Raw genomic sequence first — 18,902 nt, 5'->3', positions numbered from 1 at the left:
TTTTAGATCAGGGTGGCCCAGTCAGAGGGTCTGACCACAGACTGTATAAATAATGGACGTAGTATCTGTGACGTCACCCATCTGTTTCTGAAGCGCTGTTTTGAGGCCAGTCGGCAGCGGCAGCCATTTTTCTGCTGTCGAGCGATTGTGACATAAAGAGGCGGGCTTTGAGCCTCCTAGCCAACAGCTACAGTGTTACCGCCTGTCAATCAAGTCAGCTGTGCCTCTCATTGGAAGACTCATAATTTCAATATCTTTGAAATTGCAGCATTCGAAAAAAAATTCACCCCCGTACAGTGTGTGCCGATCGAGAGATGAGCTATCCAGACTACACTCGTCTTTTGTACCAGGCTGTAAACATGTTTATTTCTGCTGCAAAGATCGGCTTTTTTGAATGTGTGTGTATGTGGTTTCCAGTACTTCTGGAGCCAGCCTCAAGCGGATCCTCGATGAACTGCAGTTTTTTGCACTTCCGCATTGGACTCATATTTTTAGACCGGAGGTTGCTGCTTTGGTCTGACTCATGCTTGGTGGCTTGAAGAATGCACTCGATTGTAAAGTTTGTAATATCAACTTATCATATGTACTACATAAACCAGTGTATCATACAAATCTTATAGTATTTCTGTGTTTACATTTTTGAAAGTAAGTAACACAACAGAGTGGCAACATTGTTTTCAAATCTACAACTGTTCTGTTTTTATTTGGGCCTTAAGACGATATGTGATAACCATAGACTGTATAAGATATGGACGTAGTATCCGTGACATCACCCATCTGTTTCTGATGGCCATATTGGAAATGTGGAACTCAACCAGTCAAAGTGTGACGTGAAGAGTTTTGAGCCTCCTAGCCAACAACTTTGTGTTCCCATCTGGGAGACAAGTCAGTCATGTCCTTATTTGGGCAAAAACTTGTAATCTTAATATCTTCTGAAACGTTTAATTCGAAAAAAATTCACCCCCTGTACAGTGTGTGCGGATAGAGTAATTAGCTACGTAGGGCCAAGCTGTTTTTGAACAAGGCTGTGAACATGTTTATCAATGCTGCAAAGATCGTCTTTTTTGAATTTGTGTGTATGTGGCTTCCAGTGTTTCTGCAGCCAGCCTCAAGCAGATTCTCAATGAATTGCAGTTTATAACACTTCCGCATGGGCTTCATAGTTTGAGACCGGAGGTTGCCGCTTGGTATAAACAGAGTCAGAACAGCTGCAAAAGGCACCAGTTCCTCAAGTGTCCCCTTGAGGCTTGCTCCAAATGCCCAGGAGACCCCAAATAAAAAAAACACTCACTACACAAGGACTGCTATTTTTTATAGCACTTTTTTAAAAATCACATTGGGGTTAAGTGTTATGCATAGGATTGCACTACTAGGGCCGTGGTGAGTTTAGGGACCGGTGTGTTCAATGTTGCAGTTTGCTAGTAGGTTGAAGGCCCACCTCAGCTTCACCTCTGTGCCTGTGGTTAGACTGATTAAAAGTTAGGGGGAGTCAGCATTTCCAACATGTGGACGGCCATCGTTTGGCTTCATAACACCTCTTCAGAAACAAATAGTTGATGTCACTGAGACTATATTCATGTTCTTTACAGTCCGAGCTGAACAATTGCTTGTTTTTTTTAACACTGTCATTTTCTTTCTTTTTTGGGCAACATTTAAATCGTCTATGCTTCATTTGAAAGTTAGTTGATTATAACATGAAGCATAGACGATACAGCCAATCAAATGTCATTATTATAGGGTGGTAACAGGGGTGGCCAATCAGATATCAGCAGAGACCATGCCACCCCTTTTCACTCCTATATGTAGATTGAGCAACTATTATATCTTGAGTTGACACATACAATGAATTCATTTTAGTGTTAAATACTGCTGTTGAAGTAAAATTCATGCTTTCAAAACATAAAGAGTAATAGTTTTTATGATGGTGAAAAATACACTACACACTTTAACATTTACCCTGTATTGGATCTATCTGTTTATTTTTTGTATTTAGTTGTTTATTTATTTTAGAATTAATATGTAGAATTAGTTGTTAGATTTATCCAAACCTTTCTTTTTATAGGTAATTTAAGTTAGATTTTGGGGATACTTTTTTCTAGTCATTTGTTCAGTATATTTAGATTTTTTGTATATTTAGTATTTCTTTTGTTTGTTTGGTAATTAGGAACTGTGAGCACCTAAGGTTATTTAGGAAGGTAGGTGGCAGAAGGCCAGCATGCACCTGAGTGGGCCTATGGTTTTTTGCCAGCACAAGAGAGGCAGCAGGAGCCGTGATTTTCTTTGTTCCTTTTGTTTGCTTGCTTGCCATCAAAATAAACCATTGGAAACCGCTGAACTTTTGCATGGACATTGGACTTCTTTTGCCTGCGTACATCACATCCCCACAGTGCATCATTGACCCTTTGATTAAGTTTAGTCTCTGTATTATTATTGAAGAATTATTATATAATCATGGGTATAAGGGCACAAGAGGCCTCTCCCAGTTGTTTACAATATGTGTATAAATGTAACAGGAGTATAGCAAACGTTTACATAAGAGCAGTGATAAAGTAAATCCAAATCTCACACATGCTCCACCTCAATTCCTCCGCTGATAACAGCAGAGTGCGATTCTTATCACACTTAATCCATGTGTGAGGTAATATTCATATAGCCTTGGCAACAGAGAGAGCATAGCCCTAAACAATGTTATGCAAAAAGCTGAGGCGTGGCTGAAAGTCTCGGCATGCTTCATCTCTCACATGTTGACGTGTGCAGCGAGGAAAAAAAGAGTCAAAGAAAGTCCTCCATAAGAAGCAATTTCAGGTTTATTTTTTAATGCAGGCAAATCTGTGACACTGAAACAAATGTAAAAAAAGAAACCCAAACTTTTTTACCAATGAGGTTTTTTTTTAGCTCTTTATATCTGTAATATCTCAATAATACACACTGTGTTTGTATAGAAAAGTAACACCTCTGATTCTACCAAGTCCAAAACAAGCTTCTATCAGTACCTTACAAATATGTACATACAAGTCGATGCATATAAAAAATGAATTTATAATCAGAAGCAGTCTGTTTGTCAGATATTCAGCTTCTCATCCAGTGCAGAATTTGTCAAATGACCCTGTAAAAGGTTTAGTTCCAGTTCTTGAAAAACTGCTTGAAGATGATCGTCTCCTTCCCCTGCGGCAGAATCTCCACCTGCAGCACAAACACATTTTACTGCTGAACACAGAAGTTACCGGGAAGTCATAATGACATTCTTTTACAGGCTGCTGTAAAGGTGCTGGAACCTGAGCAGGTGACTTACTGAAAGATCATTATATTAACTGTGTGAGTGTGTGTGTGTGTGTGTGTGTGTGTGTGTGTGTGTGTGTGTGTGTGTGTGTGTGTGTGTGTGTGTGTGTGTGTGTGTGTGTGTGTGTGTGTGAGGCTTTAAGATTTGAAGTAAGAGCCGTGGTTAGTACCTGAGTTTTCATCCTGTTGTACTGCATTTGGTCGATAAAGTTATCTGCCATCTGTAGTGCCACCTGCTTCTCCTCAGCGTTTGCTCCGTTACCTGAAAGTTGACGAATCAATCACATTAATATCAATACTTCAGGAGGAACTGACCTACAAAGCTCTTAATGGTCACGAACCTTTATATCTTAAAGAGCTCATAGTGCCATATTACCCCCTTCAGTTATCAGGCCCTTCTCCTTTTGAATCATCTACCAGTCAGGGTCCAGGAGGCAGACACCCTCTCTACTTTTAAGAGTAGGCTTCAAACTTTCCTTTTTGATAAAGCTTAGAGCTGGATCAGGCTTTGACAGCTCTTATTTATGCTGCTATAGGCTTAGACTGCTGGGGGAAATGACACACTGACAAACTGGGATCCTGTCTCACCCCCCAAACAAACATAAAAGCTTCTTCATCTTGAGATAATGTTTGCTGTGACTTGGCGATATACAAATAAAGATTGATTGATTGATTGAACAATCATAACCCTAACCCTAACCCTAATCATAACCCTAATCATAACACTAACCCTAACCATAAACCCTGAACCTAATCCCAAATCTTAACCCTAATCCTAACCTTAAACCCTAACCTTAATCCTAACCCTAATCATAACCTTACCTACTCCTAACAGTAACCCTAACCCTAACAGTTACACTAACCCTAATCATAACCCTAACCCCAATCATAACCCTAACAGTAACCCTAACCCTAATCCCAAATCTTAACCCTAACCCTAACAGTAACCCTAACTCTAATGATAACCCCAAACCTATTCATAACCCTAATCATAACCTTACCTACTCCTAACCCTAACCCTAACAGTAACCCTAACCCTAACACTAACCCTAATCATAACCTTAACCTTACTGCCTACCTTAAGCCTTCTGCTTTTTAAATTGTTTGTAAAGTGCTTTGTAATTTGATTTGAAAAGCGCTATATAAATAAAGTTATTATTATTATTATTATTATTATTATTAACCTTCTTCAGTATGAATTTCAGGCGTTACAGTGTGCTGTTTCAAGGTCACATAGTATTCTCCCACCTTTCCAGACAAAGATCTTCCCATTGGCTCCGTTGTCCAGAATAAAGCAGTCGCCTCGTACCAGCAGCTCTTTGGCGAACGGGCTCTTCTCCGACACTTTGGTTATCGTCATGGATCCTGTTGCATCAGACACCTGTGGATGTAAACAGGTGTTTCATTCTTTAATGTTCATGGAGTTTGTTCTAATGGAGCAGTTGTTAAGGCTCTGTAGATGAATCCACCTTGAAAAGGGAGGCAGAGTTTGATGCGTCTGCTTTGGTGTCCTCCTCTGTGCTCTCAGCCAGCTCGGGCATCTGACCCAGGACCTGCTCACAGATACAAAGATCAGGAATTAATAACTTAGCATAGCTTTGCTTAATGTCAACAAGTGGAAACTAGCTAGCCTGGATCAGTCCAAAGTTAACAATATCCATTCAGCCTTTCCAAAGGTTGCTCATTAATATGTCATAAATGGGGATTCACATGCATCTTATCCTATGTTTCAGTCCTGATGTTGATTTCCATTTTTTGATCAGCTCATTAACAAGAAAGAGCGTTTCTTAAAAATGAATGCAATTTCCTTGATTGAGTTTCCTTTTAATTTATTTATTTATTTATTTATTTATTTTTATACTTTATTGTGTCAATATTATATATACATGATATACATTTCTTACAAGTTCGAACCTTTTTGACACAACATTTTGTTTGAAATGTTGTGACCCCCCACCCATATAAAATTGGAAAGTAAATTATATAGAAATATAAAATAGAAAGAAAAGGAAAAGGAAGAAAAAGATAATAGTAATAATAATTTAAGAATAAATAGAAATTTGTTTTTTATATATATTGTTGTTATTATTAACCTAATTACTATTTATACAATTATTTAAATTGTTGTTATTATTATTATTATTATTATTATTATTATTATTACATTTTTTCATTTTTGTGTAAATCATTACAATCTTAATATTATCATTATTTTGTATGTTTGTATTTACTCATTTTTAATTGTGTACTATCTATTTATTTATTCAAGGATCATTACTTTTTGACTATGGACTAGATGTTTTAAAAAATCTTGTTTGTTTCTTTTTGTCTCTGAGTCTGATGGCTGCATTGTTGTTTTGTGATGTTGGCTGAGTCTAATAAAAAAGTAAAAAAATAATAATTTAAAAAAAAAAATGGAAAAGATAATTGAAACTCAAATTTAAAAATACATAAATTCATATATAGATAACCCAAAAGAATAAAATAAGTATACAGATATATATAGATATACACATACACATACATTCATGCACATACACACATATGTATGCATATCCTTTTAATTTTAAAGATAGTTTTGTTTTTGTTTTCGCCATATTTGATGCTCTACTGACTGAGAAATCCAGCGCTCCCTGATCATGTTTTCTATTTATAAAATCTATTCTTCTAAATCCATCTTACTGCAGATAAACCTGTTTTACTTAAACCTCATAACGACATTCCTACAAGCGTGTGTTTACCTTCAGCATCTCCTCTGGCTCCTCCCCCTCGCTCGTGTCCACCACTTTGGCTTTCCCGTGTCTGTCCGTGTCACGAATCAGTGAAGCAATCTCACGCACTTTCTGCTTCTCAAAGATGTTGGCCTGCGACCCGCTCCATGACACAATAATCTGCAGGGCAAAGAAATCACAGCAACGATCAAAGTGCTGCGCCCATCTCAAAGCACAAGAAAGTCTCAGGTTGTTTTGGATTCACATTTCACGTGCTCACCTCCCCCAGGTCGAGGATGAAGCAGTCTCCTTTGTTGAAGCTGCTCCAGGAAAGCTCCACCTCCTTGGCACGGATGTTGCGTTTGCCTTTGACCTGATACAGCCTTTGAACTGTACCGGAGCCCTGAGGCCTCCTGAAGCCCGAGTCCACTCCACCCTCCTGAAAGCACATGGCAGTTTTTATTTTCACTGTTTTATGTTTGTTGATTGTTACAGAGGTTTCAGATTTAACTTCCTGGTTTGTTTTAACAAGCTCAACTTGGCATCTGTGCAAGTCACGGAATCAATAACATCCAGGGTGCTGTAAAGACACAGAGGCGGTTTATCCAGGGATTAAAAAGGAGTAGATAACATGTTTATGTAGCATTCAGCACATTATAAATCAAAGTGCAAGACAACAAATATAGTCTTGCTTTTCCCCAGAGATTAGTCATTATTTTTTCCCCATGCACAATCAGGCGTGCCCCCTCCTCACCTTGTAGCTGACCCCTCTTGGGAACAGAGTCATGAACTCCGGGGACTCATAGCCCTGAACCTCTCGGTGCTGAATCGGCTCACCGCCTAAAAAGTTGTCCAGCTGTGTGGCCAGCATGGCGCACGCCACCTGTTCATCCCTGGATGACTTCTCACCTACAACACAGAGAGGGAAAATAAATGACAGGGAGAGAAACTTAGCAGATACTTAAACTGTCTGAATTTTGTGGGATCAAATGTAGGCAAGCCCGGTTTGGCAGAAGCTTTGTCCCGTCGGCTATAGCACTGCTAAACAAAATGCCCATGTAATGTATCCCGTGTGTACATATGTGTCCGGTGTGTATATATGTGGGATGATGTGCACCATTGTTGTGAGGCTGGGTGGATGTTTATTGTTTATTTGTGTTTTATACATGTATTCTTTGTACAGACGGTGACAACAAATCTCTTTATTAAAGACAAAGATCTATCTATCTATCTATCTATCTATCTATCTATCTATCTATCTATCTATCTATCTATCTGTCTATCTATCTATCTATCTATCTATCTATCTATCTATTTATCTATCTATCAAATACGATATGTTGATTTTGATAGCGTTATTTTGGGCAGTGCAGCACGTATTGCATCGTATTGAATCATACCAAGTTCTCTTTTGGCAAAATATCAAAGTGCTTTTATTACACAAGCACAGTTCACTTTGAATCAAAGTCACATGATAAAGTTATTTGAATCCTATCCAGGGTTTAGAGCTGTGACAGTATGAATGCATTATACCTTCCTCCACCCTGTTGCTCTTTTTAAAAAATCTTGCCCCCGCCCATCAAATAGTTGATGTGGTTCCCAAGTCATGGGTCATTGAAACAACAGCAAACACTGATGACCTATAGTAAACAGGTGGAGGATGGAGCGAGGCCTCAGGGTGTTGCATGCCTGAGCACAGAGAGCCCTCTCCGGGCTGTGACAATCAGCTTAGTGTTACCTAAGAGCCGGACACATGCTGGAAACAACAGCCACATTTGAGTACTGTAACAGTCCTCCTGTATTTTTAATGAGCCTCGCTCAAAAACCATCCCAGTTTCCCTCGGGACTCCTCTCTCCCTCTGCTCGTCCCTCCATTCCTCTCTGCCCAGTCGTGCTCTCTGAACAATGATGCAGCAGGTCAGCACGATGTCTCATGTGTCCTCAACATCATTAGTGGGAGGGGTGATTGGCTTTTAGGTTGGAGTGCATCCTTTGTAGTGTTGGAGTTTACTTTATCCATAACCAATTAGCAGAAAGCAACTTGTGTGTCCTGACACAGTCATTTTTAATGGCACCTTTTTAAGATGTTTTTAAAGTAACCAGATGAAAAAGAGGTTATTTCTGTTTCTGCACCGATGACAAACTTTTATTTAGTCGCCATCTTGTGGCTCTGGTGAAGTGCAACAAAATCAACACATTTGACATTTGAAACATAATGATGCATGCCAGTTTTGTCCAAATATGGTCACTTCTGGTCCCCAAAAAACAAATATAGCAACAGCCAAGATGCAAGACTGGACTGGATAGGCTGTAACAGTAACAGCAGGTCACAAACATCAGGTGAAAAAATTAGAAGCCATTCATTGTATATAAATATGGACAGCGTGCCTTCATCTCCCCACCAAAGAAGTGAAGCCAAATACTTCCTTGATGGGCGCTGACATATTGTGCTGTTGGTGTGTTCTGGAGCCGAGGCGAGTGCAGAAACACAGATCTCAAAGATCACTCACTTTGGTACAGTCTACAGCAGAACTCTCCCTACTCTACTTGTGCGTTAAGTAAAGGGGGATGTGAATCAATCATGACGTCATGTCCACGCCTTTTAGTAACTTATAACTAATTTAAAGTAAATGTCCCTGAAAAATGAACATTAACACCAATAACCCTACATATATTTGAATGTTCTAGTTTGACTCATGTTTCATCTGTTGTAATGGAGAAGCTTTATTACCTATACCCGCCAGTCACCAGTAGGGGCTCTAAAAGTTTTGGTTTCACTTTGGAGGAGCTGCTGTGCCGTCCATTTTTCATACAACCTTTTTTTTTAAATTCAGTTTTGAGTGCAGTTATTGTTTTGTTCAGCTTCCTTTTCACCTTGTTTTGACTTTACTGATTAACCAAATGAGATACTAGGCCTTTTTCGAGCTCAGGAACTTTACCCCGGAACTACGTGCGTTTCAACCGGAGGAACCAGGGTCTAAATTTAGTTCAGGGGTAGATCATCTCCCCCCGAAAAGCCTCTGCTTGGGGGGTAGTAGTTTTCAAAGGTCCTGGGACTTTCAGTTGAACATAACAGTGTTTGTGGAGTTAACACAGTTGTTGAAACACAGAGGGAGTTCCTGGGAATGCATACTAGTTTAGTTTTTTATTAAGATTTCAAAATATTATTTAATATAATTCTTTTTCTCCATACGTCACTGGCCTGATTAGTAGAATCTACCCTGGACTTCAGCCAGTGGTCAAAACGCAGACAACAATGGGGGTACAGGAACCTTTTAGTTCCGGGGAAAAGTAGTTCTGGGGGCCAAAAGACCCCGGAACTCTTGGTCGAAATGCACCTGCTGTCACCTTCTCTTAGGCACACTTGAAGCATGTTGAGTGGGTGAAGAAAGACAGCTTGCACAGCTCCTAAAAATCCCACAGTGTATGTGCTGCCCAACATTTTATGAAACTGCTCTCTTCTTTAGACTCAGTTTGACTTTAAAAAGGGACCCTATGGTTTATTGCCGACCCCCACATGTTTCTCTCGTCGCTTACCTAACCACATGCAAATGTGGACTTGTCCTGGACCCTTGTTGTCCAGCACCAGGTATGAGTCCCCGTTATAAAATGCTCCCACTTCAGAGGAATCCAACGGCACCGCCTTCAGCTTCTCCACCCTCCACACTCGGAGGCCCAGTTCTCGGACCTCGGGACCAAACTGACCCGGAGCTGCTTGGAAGGGGAGCATACTGATGGGAGAAAAGAAAAAGAAAGGAGAAGTGAGACAAGCACAGAGTAGGAGGAGTAGACAGACTTTGCTGAAACCTCTGCCACAGAGGGAGAAGATGATGGCTGAAACAGGAAGTGTAAATATGTGCAGATGTGTCACTGTCTCGATGTGGGATAGATGACCAGTTTTGTTTAAGTAAGGAGAAGTAAAAGCAGAAGGCTAACCCTAAAGGTAGATGTTGACAAATGATGCACACAACTTGTCACGATCAGATGACAATGATCCAACTTTTAGACTTCAATAGCCTCTGTAAAAGTATAATTTTGGTATGTACGTTGAGAAAAATGAATCAAACTGTAAAGACAAAACCAGTCTCAGATGAGTGGTGAAGGTGTGGTTAGTGTGAAGAGCACGATTACACTTAGCCTTTACACAAAATGAAGGGTTGTGTTGCTGCCGAACGACATCACTTTTATGCAACACAACACCAAGCAGGCCACACTGACACAACACCAGTGTTGCTGCACAGACCCAGGCGTGGCTACAAGCAAGCTGGATCATGTCACAGGTGAGGACAAGCCAGTTTTAGTCATGTTCATCTCTTGTACAACTCTCTCTGTCATATAGTTTTTACATCCTGTCAAACAGGAAGAAGACTGAGAGGATGGTTTTAGAGATTGAAACAAGTGCATAACCCAACCACACCTTCCTGTCATCTGATGCTATGCTGAGTTTATTTTTGTGTGATAGAGAGAGTTTGGTTCACAGAGAAGAGTTATTGCTACCTTAATCTACCTCTTTTCTCTCGCTGTCACACAGTTGACAATTTGTCACCATTATCATCCATAAAAAGTATACAATAAAATAAATTATATGCAGAACAACACAAATGAGAAATGGCAAGATGGTATATTTGTCAAGAAAGATGAAATGTTGCCTATTTAGTTTATTATACTGGACGAGCCGCAATTACGAACAAGATTCACTTCATTTTTCTAGAATCACAGAGTAATGTAAACAGAAAGGGCCTGTCTCCACTTACAGCGTTTTCTTACACTGGCAGTCCCTTTTATTCAAAACCAATGCACTTCAGCCTTTTCCGCGCTCAGCATCATAAGTGCGAAACGTTTTCATCATAAGCTTTTTGTCGCAGAACTTACAGTTGAAAATAGTTCAACTTTTATAACACAGCTGCACTTATCAGTGTCATCGCTCTATCACTGACCAATCAAAACCAAGATTTGGCAGCAAGCTCTGGTAATAACTCTGACAACAACATTGGTGGAGGTCAGTACGGAGGAGAAGCTAACCTCTCTCATTTTTTCAAAGGTACAATTTCCTGCAGCCTGTTGCACCAACTGGGTGTAAGTTCAAACGGAGCCTAGTTGTAATGTAATTTCTCATTTAGGAGAGCGTGTTATTAATTGTTTTTATGTAAACTTCGTTAAATACCATTGAATGAAAGCAAATATGAACCACACACAGTGTTTTAAAGCATACTTAAAAGTCACAACTAAGTGAAGTGGAAGGGCCACAGGGCAACTTTTGTAATCTAGCAACATTAAGTGCTAGTGGGAAGCGCTCTGAAATTGCTGTTAGTGGACACAGGCCCTTACTCAGTTCTACATTATGCAAACTGAGCATTACAAACTAGAGATAGACGGATATGTTATTTTCAGGGCCGATACAGATTAGTAGTCAAGGAGGCCAATAACCGATATTTGAAGCCGATATTCATTTGCAGTAAAAGGGAAAATATTGTCATCAAAATTTTGAATAATACAAACTCCAACACTTAACAAAGTTTAAGTGCCTTTAAGCATACGTTTATTAAACAGTTTTTCAGATTTGCAACATGTTAAAGTTTTTTTTTATCTTAGACAATAGACATCTTTGTTTTAAAATTCTAACAAAAAGTGTAGGGAGCTCCCAGGCTCAGCAGCATGTCTTATTAAGTTAAATGAAAACTTAAACAAATAAATAGCTCCCTAAAGTTTTCTACGGTAAATAAAGTTTTCCAAAATGTCAATATAACTGAAATGTTAATCTTTCAGTTGAGCCAATGAGTCAAAATAACCCAGTTTTAAATTGATGTCTAATCCACTGTCTGTTTGTTTTTTTAAAACAGGCAGATGCCGATATGCGTCAAAATGCAGAATATTGGCACCGATAATCGGCCTGGTTCGATAATCAGTCTATCCCTATTACAAACTTCCTGAGGGGTGCATCTATTAAAAGTGTATTATATCAGACTTCACATATTTAATGTAAGTGACCCTATTGCTCTGGCAACTGGGAGAAGCCTGAATGTTTATTTTTTGTTGCTTGATAGTAAAATAGTTACACCAATATTCTGGGATGCTGGTTGGCTTTGTGGTTTAAGCACAAACTCAACGTTCAGAGGCTTTAGTCCTTGTTGCAGTGGTTACTGGTACATCTCCTGGCCACAGCCCTTTTTCCTTCTTCATATCTCACAACAAGATAAATTGAAATCTCAAGGCAGGTCATAAAACAGCCTCAAGTAATGCTGCAGTGCAGCTTTATGATTGGTGACTTTGGCAGCGTTAAACACCCAGATAAATTTGACAGTGCAAATAACACATCATCATAACACAGTTGAAGCTTTTTACTGCACTTACTCAAAGACTGTAATGTATGAGTAAGCAGGAGACAAGAGACACTAGACAGCAGCCAATAATGATAAAGCAGAGGAAAACAAGGTGATGTAACATGCAATACCTTGCAGCAAACTTCCCTGTATCCTGTGATAAAAACCACCAATTAGACAGCAGAAATGATAGGTTAGAGGAGGAAATGATGTACGGGAGCAAGGGAAGAGAGAGAAAGGGCCTGAAGAGGCTCATGTAGAGCCCCCAGGGTTAAAGTTACAATGCTTGGACAGCCGCTCTAAGAGTAGGTAAAGACTCAGAGGAAAAAAGGCCCGATCAACTTAACTGTAAGATCTCCTCTGGTACCTCGGGCATGCTGTCTGACTCCGGCTCCATATTGCGTGTCCACTGAAGTGTGTGTGTGTGTGTGTGTATGTGTGTGAGGTTGTAAGGGATCGAGAGGTCTGGCGAGGAGGAGTGTTTGCGCTCACCTGGCCTGGTTAGTTTATATGTGGAAGGTAACTGGAGCTGCTGTGATGAAAGCCTACCTGCGGCCTGTTGGGGGGGTAGAGTCGGGTTCCTGGTTTCTGGCTAAAGCTAAACACCAAGTGGATAATTACTGGAAGAGCAAGCTGCTGACTCCTCCATCTTTCCACTCCTCTTCACTACAGTACACCTCTCCTCCAGACTTGAGCCCTTCCTCCTCTTTTAACCTGTCCCTGTATAACCTCATTCTGCACAGACGGTAACAGGTTAAAGTTTAAAGGTACAGTGTTAGTAGTCTAGTTAGCTGCATTTAGCTGAATACACTCAGTGGAAATTGAATATGACATTACTTTTAAATTAGCATGATTACTTGAATAATAAAATAGTTTTGTTTTTGTTGACTAATAATGAGCCTTTTTATCTACACAAAGAGCAGGTCCCACAGAGGCCGACAGTGGCTGTTTTACACCAAGCGGCAACCTCCGGTCTAAAAATATGAGTCCAATGCTGAAGTGCTAAAAACTGCAGTTCATCAAGGATCCACTTGAGGCTGGCACCGAAAGTACCGGGAACCACATACACACCAATTCAAAAAAGTCGACCTTCACAGCAGAAATAAACATGTTTACAGCCTGGTACAAAAGACAAGTGTAGTCTGGATAGCTCATTTCTCGATCACCACACACTGAAGGGGGCTGAATTTTTATCAAACGCAGCAATTTTATAGATATTGACATTACCAGTCTTCCAATGAGAGGCTCAGCTGACTTGATTGACAGACGGGAACACTGTAGCTGTTAGCTAGGAGGCTCAAAGCCTTCCTCTTTACGTCACACTGGCTCGACAGAAGCAATAGTGCTGCCGCCGCCGACTGGCCTCAAAACAGTGCTTCAGAAACAGATGGGTGACGTCACTGATACTACGTCCATATTCTATACAGTCTATGGTCAGACCCTCCGACTGGGCCACCCTGATCTAAAAAGTCCCAATACACTCCACCGGACACCAGAACTTCAGTAATTCATCCTTTAATCACTTCTGCATCTGCAACAGTCTATGACCAAGAGGAAGAGGAAGAGGAAGAGGAAGACAGTGGCTGTTTTACACAAACAATATGTATTGATAGACGTTTGGAGTTTCTTTTCCTTGAAGGCCACCATCACACAAGGAGCTAAACTATACATTGCTCCTTATAAACGTGATATTTTCTCTTTAACTTCAGTTATCGTTCCATCTAGTAAAGCTAGCTGTTTTACGAGTTAGAGCTGACTTTAAACATAATGAAATCATTCAAATCTGTGATCAGGCTGGGTCATTTAAAGCAGAGAAACTGAAAATGAGGGCAAAAATGTGGATTTTAACAAGTCTGAGCTGCTTAAATAAACCCGATGCAGGGAAGTACGTATTAGATGCTAAAAGTCAAAGAAATGAGATGCCCTTGGACATGACGCTTTGCTGCATGTCTCTCTCTGCTCTCTACTCCCCATGTTTCCTGTTTCTCTTTAGCTGTCCTATCAATTAAGACAAAAAACATTTTTAAAAAGAATAATGATAATTGAAACAACAAGATGAAAATACAATTTTACGCAAAAATTTTAAAAACCCCTAACAATTTGTCCCCGTTACTTTGGAATTAATGGCTACGCCCCTGGCCATCAGCAGGATTAGTATTGAATATGCAGCCTCTGCCATCAGTGTGTGAATGGATGAATGTGACATGTGATGTAAAAGCACTACATATAAATAAAGTCCATTTACCATTTAACTGTAAAAGAAAATACAAACTTGCCCTTTTGGCCTGGGCATGGAGAGAGATGTAAGAAGGAGAGAGAGAGAGAGAGAGAGAGTGGACAGAGGGGTTCAGGTGGAGACAGGAGGTCACAGATATCCTACACAGGTCACCGATTTCATCAGTCATTCATGTGATGATAAGCAGATAGAAATATGAGAGCAGACAATATGCAGGCGGCGCACAGAGATCTGAGAACAATCTGTCATCTGAGGGTGTGTGTGTGTGTGTGTGTGTGTGTGTGTGTGTGTGTGTGTGTGTGTGTGTGTGTGTGTGTTTGGCACAATGGGATAAGGAGGCTGAAATCAAGACAGACTGATATAGACAGCGAGAAACTGAGAGCACCAGACTAACAAGGAAGCCTCAACATGTACATATGATCCAAAATAAGGATTGAATTATGCTTTTTTAAGATGTTAGAAACTTTTTCCTCACATATCAAGCTCCCTCTTTGAGCCTTGTCATAAGATCTGAGGCTGGTGCTGCTTTACGACCCCACCCGTACTTTAAGGAAGTTGTGAAAGAGAAGCATATAAGACCAGGATCATACGTAGGAAGTGAAACAGGGATAGACGGGGAAAGGAAATTAAAGGTGCGGTTTTTCCTTGTTTAGTGCAGATAATAAGAGCCGTCATGAGAGCAGAGTTTGAATGAAAAGATGGATTTCAGATGGACACATCTCGTACAAAGAGAGACTGAGGACTCATTGTCTTGATGTGAGATTCCTCAAATGATTTCAGGAGCAGGAATGTGCTGAGTGAGCAGAGAGAGAAATGTCATAGAGGAACAATAGATAGAGTGGTAGTGTGACAGACTTAGAAAGGAGAACAAGTCAGAAAAAGGTAGAAAACATTTAAACTTTGAGAGTGAAGCAAAAAGAAAAAAGTTCACAAAACTTACCTTGGAGAGTGAGAGAGCGATGGGACACAACACGTCTGAGCAGAGAGAGCAGACAGCGATGAAATCATGCAAGGAGAAACACGTCCCTAAACACACAAATTCCCCCCCCTCTTTCACAACCACACACACACACACACATACACACACACAAACACACAAGATATTTCCTGCCTGTGTGTAGTGCAGACTTAGCCCGGCCCTCTGACTCAAACACAAAAGAAGCAAAAAGCTGCGGAAACTTGATGAAATCAGGAGACAGAGTGGAGTGCAAACAGGAACTGTTTCTTTTTCCTCAAAGGACTGGCTCTTTTTTTAATGAATGCAACAGTACATTTTTAAAACGACTTAAAACTTGTAGTAGCCTCTTTATTCAAAAAAGGTGATAGCATTTTTTTTCATTCAAGAAATTTTTCTCTAAGCTTTCACAGTAGCAGTACAGTATTTAAAATATACCACCTTTTACTGGATGAACTCTTCACCAAACAACACTATCAATACTGATTAATGTATGTGACCGGCCCTATTGTTCAAACCTAAATTGATCAGATTAAAGCCATCTGATTGGATCAAATCAGGGCCGACCCTTGGCATAGGCAGTATAGGCAAATGCTAGGGGCGCCGGCCATACATCCGGGGCGCCACTTTCACCCTAAATGAGTGAGAAAGAAAATTTGAAGAAAATAGGAAAAATAATATTATTTTATCTAATATAATTTGGGGTTAAATTGCAGAGTGATGCAAGTAAACATTTAAAAGCTTGTGATTCACTTTTGGTTTTTAAAAAGATAATTTCCAAAGCAGTTTTTGAAGTCTATAAGTGTTCATGATTTACTTGTTTTTGTTTTGTTGTTGTTTTCTTTACACTTTGGAAGCTGTTAGCTTAATTAGATAGAAAATGTAGGCAAGGCTTACATGAGCATTTTGCTTCTGCATTTTCAATCATAACTTAATACATTACTGTTGCTTTGTTTAAAGTGTCTGTACTGTGAAAATTATTGTGTTATATAATGACTACTATTACATTATGTATTTTGAAATTGTATATTTTTTTCCTGCCTAATATCAGTGTTATTACTGTTTTATTAATGTTCTTTTAAAATAAAGGAAACCTGTAAAACATAAAGCTGGGTGTCAGTTGTCTTTCAGTGTATATGATGTGATTGTTGGTGGAGTTGGTTACAATATAAGGGGCACCAGTTGAAATCTTGCCTAGGGCACCAAGTCAGTTAAAAAAAGTGGTGTCCAAAATCAAGGTTTTCTTCTCCAGATTGAACTTTTCCAACAACCAGGGTCAAAGTCTCCACAGGCGGTGAACTTCACCACAGCAACTGGTCCAAACACTTCGATGAGTAACACAAGGATTCCCCTCACAGACACACGCCTATAAAGAATGTGTAGGACGCACGGTGCAGACACATGTCGTTACGCAAGTGAAGCACAGGACTCAGACTGAAACCTGTGACTCATAATTTCCAGAAGTGAAGATCCCTGCTGTTATCTCTGCAAAAGTGTCCATATATACACGTGTAACTTTATTTAATGATCACCACACCATTTGACTTAACCCTTTCAGTCATTTATCTCTATTTGTATAATGCAATGTTTTTGTTTAATTTCAAGTTGTATTTTCAGGCTTTTTATGGATGTTATTGGAGAGTACAGGATGATGGATGGGGCAGGGAACCGGGAGAGAGTGACATGAACCTATAGGCTGCTCTTTTGAAGGCTATAGCCTCTGTAAACAAGGCATGCTACTTAACCATGAGGGCAAAGTGTTGCTCCAAGTTTTCTTAAAGTACACAAACACAACATTTGTACATCATTTGTAATAAACTATATTTAAATTTGGTTCTGTCATGATTTAGGGATAACTGTATCATTCAGTTGAATTGAATGAACTATGTACCAAAGAATCTGCTGTTTTTCAATGACTAATCAAATTAAAGGCTTTAAAAGAGCTTTACTTATTTAATCTGATGACTCTTCCCTGTGAGGATACAAACTCATCAGAAGCAAGCTCAATCTCTGAGGGTGTGACAGACTCCCATAGCTGAGCCCTATCGCCCTCTGGTGGCCAAAGAAGGAAACAGCTGGTTTGTTTCCTGCAGGAAGGGTAGAAGGAACAGATGAATGGAAATGAGGGGCCAACAATTACTAATATTTGTATCCACATTAATACTAAGACACACAATCCCAAACTGTTTGAGGGAGTAAAAAGACTATGCGTGAATATAATTTGATTATTTTTTGGTGTAATACTCTGATTATGTGATATTGGATTACATTAAAAAAGTTTTGTTGTTACGTGTTATCTCATGACTTTGGACAAGTACTCTGATGTCAAGTATTCTGATTATTACAAAAAAATTAATTTGATTATAACCCTCAAAAAGTTAGGAAACTGTAAAAAAAAAAATGTCAATAAAAAAAGTTTATGATCATCATATACTACTACGGACTTGCAAAGCTCTACACAATCAGGCCCCCCAGTACATCACAGATCTTCTCACTCGGTATAAGCCTGCCCGCCGTCTCAGATCAGCCAACATGGGCTTATTGGTTGTTCCTAGTGCCCGTTTAAAGTCCAAGGGCTTTCTGGCTTTTTCAGTCCGGGTTCCTGAACTGGAACGACCCACCAGCTGAGATAAGGCATGCTACATCTGTTTGTAATTTTATATCACCTCTTGAAACATTTTTTGTCAAAAAGGCCTTCAAAACTTTTTAACATGTTGTTATGATCTGGATGTCTTGTTGTTTTCTCCTACTTTGTAGTTTCTTTATTTATATGCATACATGTATGTGTGTGTATGTATGTAAATATTTATACATGTGCATGTGTATGTATGTATGTATGTATGTATGTATGTTTTCTGAGAACCACTTTGCGTTTAGAAAAGTGCTATAGAAAAAAGTTTATTGTTCTTATTATTTGAAACTAATGTAAAGCCTATATTGAATTGAAATGCTTTAAAGGTAACCTCGAATCTCCAAAATCACTACTTTCCAGGAAGTAAAATTAACACTTTGTTTTCACATAACTGAACAGTGCTTAAGATTCAACCACAAGGTTGTTTTTTTTTTACATGCACAACAGGTAATCAATAACACTGATTAATGCAAAAAAAATGGAGATGAGGAAATATGGAGATACAAGGTTTTCTGCCCGACAGCGACGATATGTTTCAGTGATGATGCTGGCTTTTGAACTGTGTACTGGTGCTGACACAAGCTTGGTAGACCCCCTCCTCTTTGGAACTAATGACATGAGTCCCAAAAATGATGTCAGATTTCGATCCATCAGACCACAGGACAGTTTTACACTTTGCCTCAGTCCATCTAAGACCTGATCAGGCACCGGCGCTTCAGGACCATCTTTATCTACGTTTCCCTTTGTTCACATTAGTTTTAACCTTCAT

At 39.5% G+C, this 18,902-nt stretch overlaps 1 protein-coding gene across 3 annotated transcripts; it reads right to left on the bottom strand.

The window, feature by feature from the left end:
* Positions 1-2,799: 2,799 nt before the first annotated feature.
* Positions 2,800-15,598, bottom strand: capgb (capping protein (actin filament), gelsolin-like b). 3 transcript variants are annotated; one of them, XM_034676625.1, is made up of 9 exons: positions 15,487-15,598; positions 9,528-9,721; positions 6,745-6,899; positions 6,271-6,429; positions 6,021-6,170; positions 4,749-4,832; positions 4,528-4,660; positions 3,450-3,541; positions 2,800-3,183 (listed from the first exon to the last, which is right to left on the bottom strand). In XM_034676625.1, the coding sequence occupies exons 1-9, from the start codon at positions 15,552-15,554 to the stop codon at positions 3,118-3,120; spliced, it is 1,101 nt and encodes a 366-aa protein (XP_034532516.1). In that variant the 5' UTR covers positions 15,555-15,598; the 3' UTR covers positions 2,800-3,117. The 3 variants fall into 3 exon arrangements, with proteins under 3 accessions (XP_034532516.1, XP_034532518.1, XP_034532517.1); XM_034676627.1 differs by lacking the exon at positions 15,487-15,598 and adding an exon at positions 12,860-12,971; XM_034676626.1 differs by lacking the exon at positions 15,487-15,598 and adding an exon at positions 12,658-12,675.
* Between the last annotated feature and the right edge of the window lie 3,304 nt (positions 15,599-18,902).

Source organism: Notolabrus celidotus, chromosome 23 (assembly GCF_009762535.1).
Source record: "Notolabrus celidotus isolate fNotCel1 chromosome 23, fNotCel1.pri, whole genome shotgun sequence".
NCBI classification, from domain to species: Eukaryota; Metazoa; Chordata; class Actinopteri; order Labriformes; family Labridae; genus Notolabrus; species Notolabrus celidotus.
Note: the sequence above shows the minus strand (reverse complement) of the source record. Positions and strands in the feature narration are given on the sequence as shown.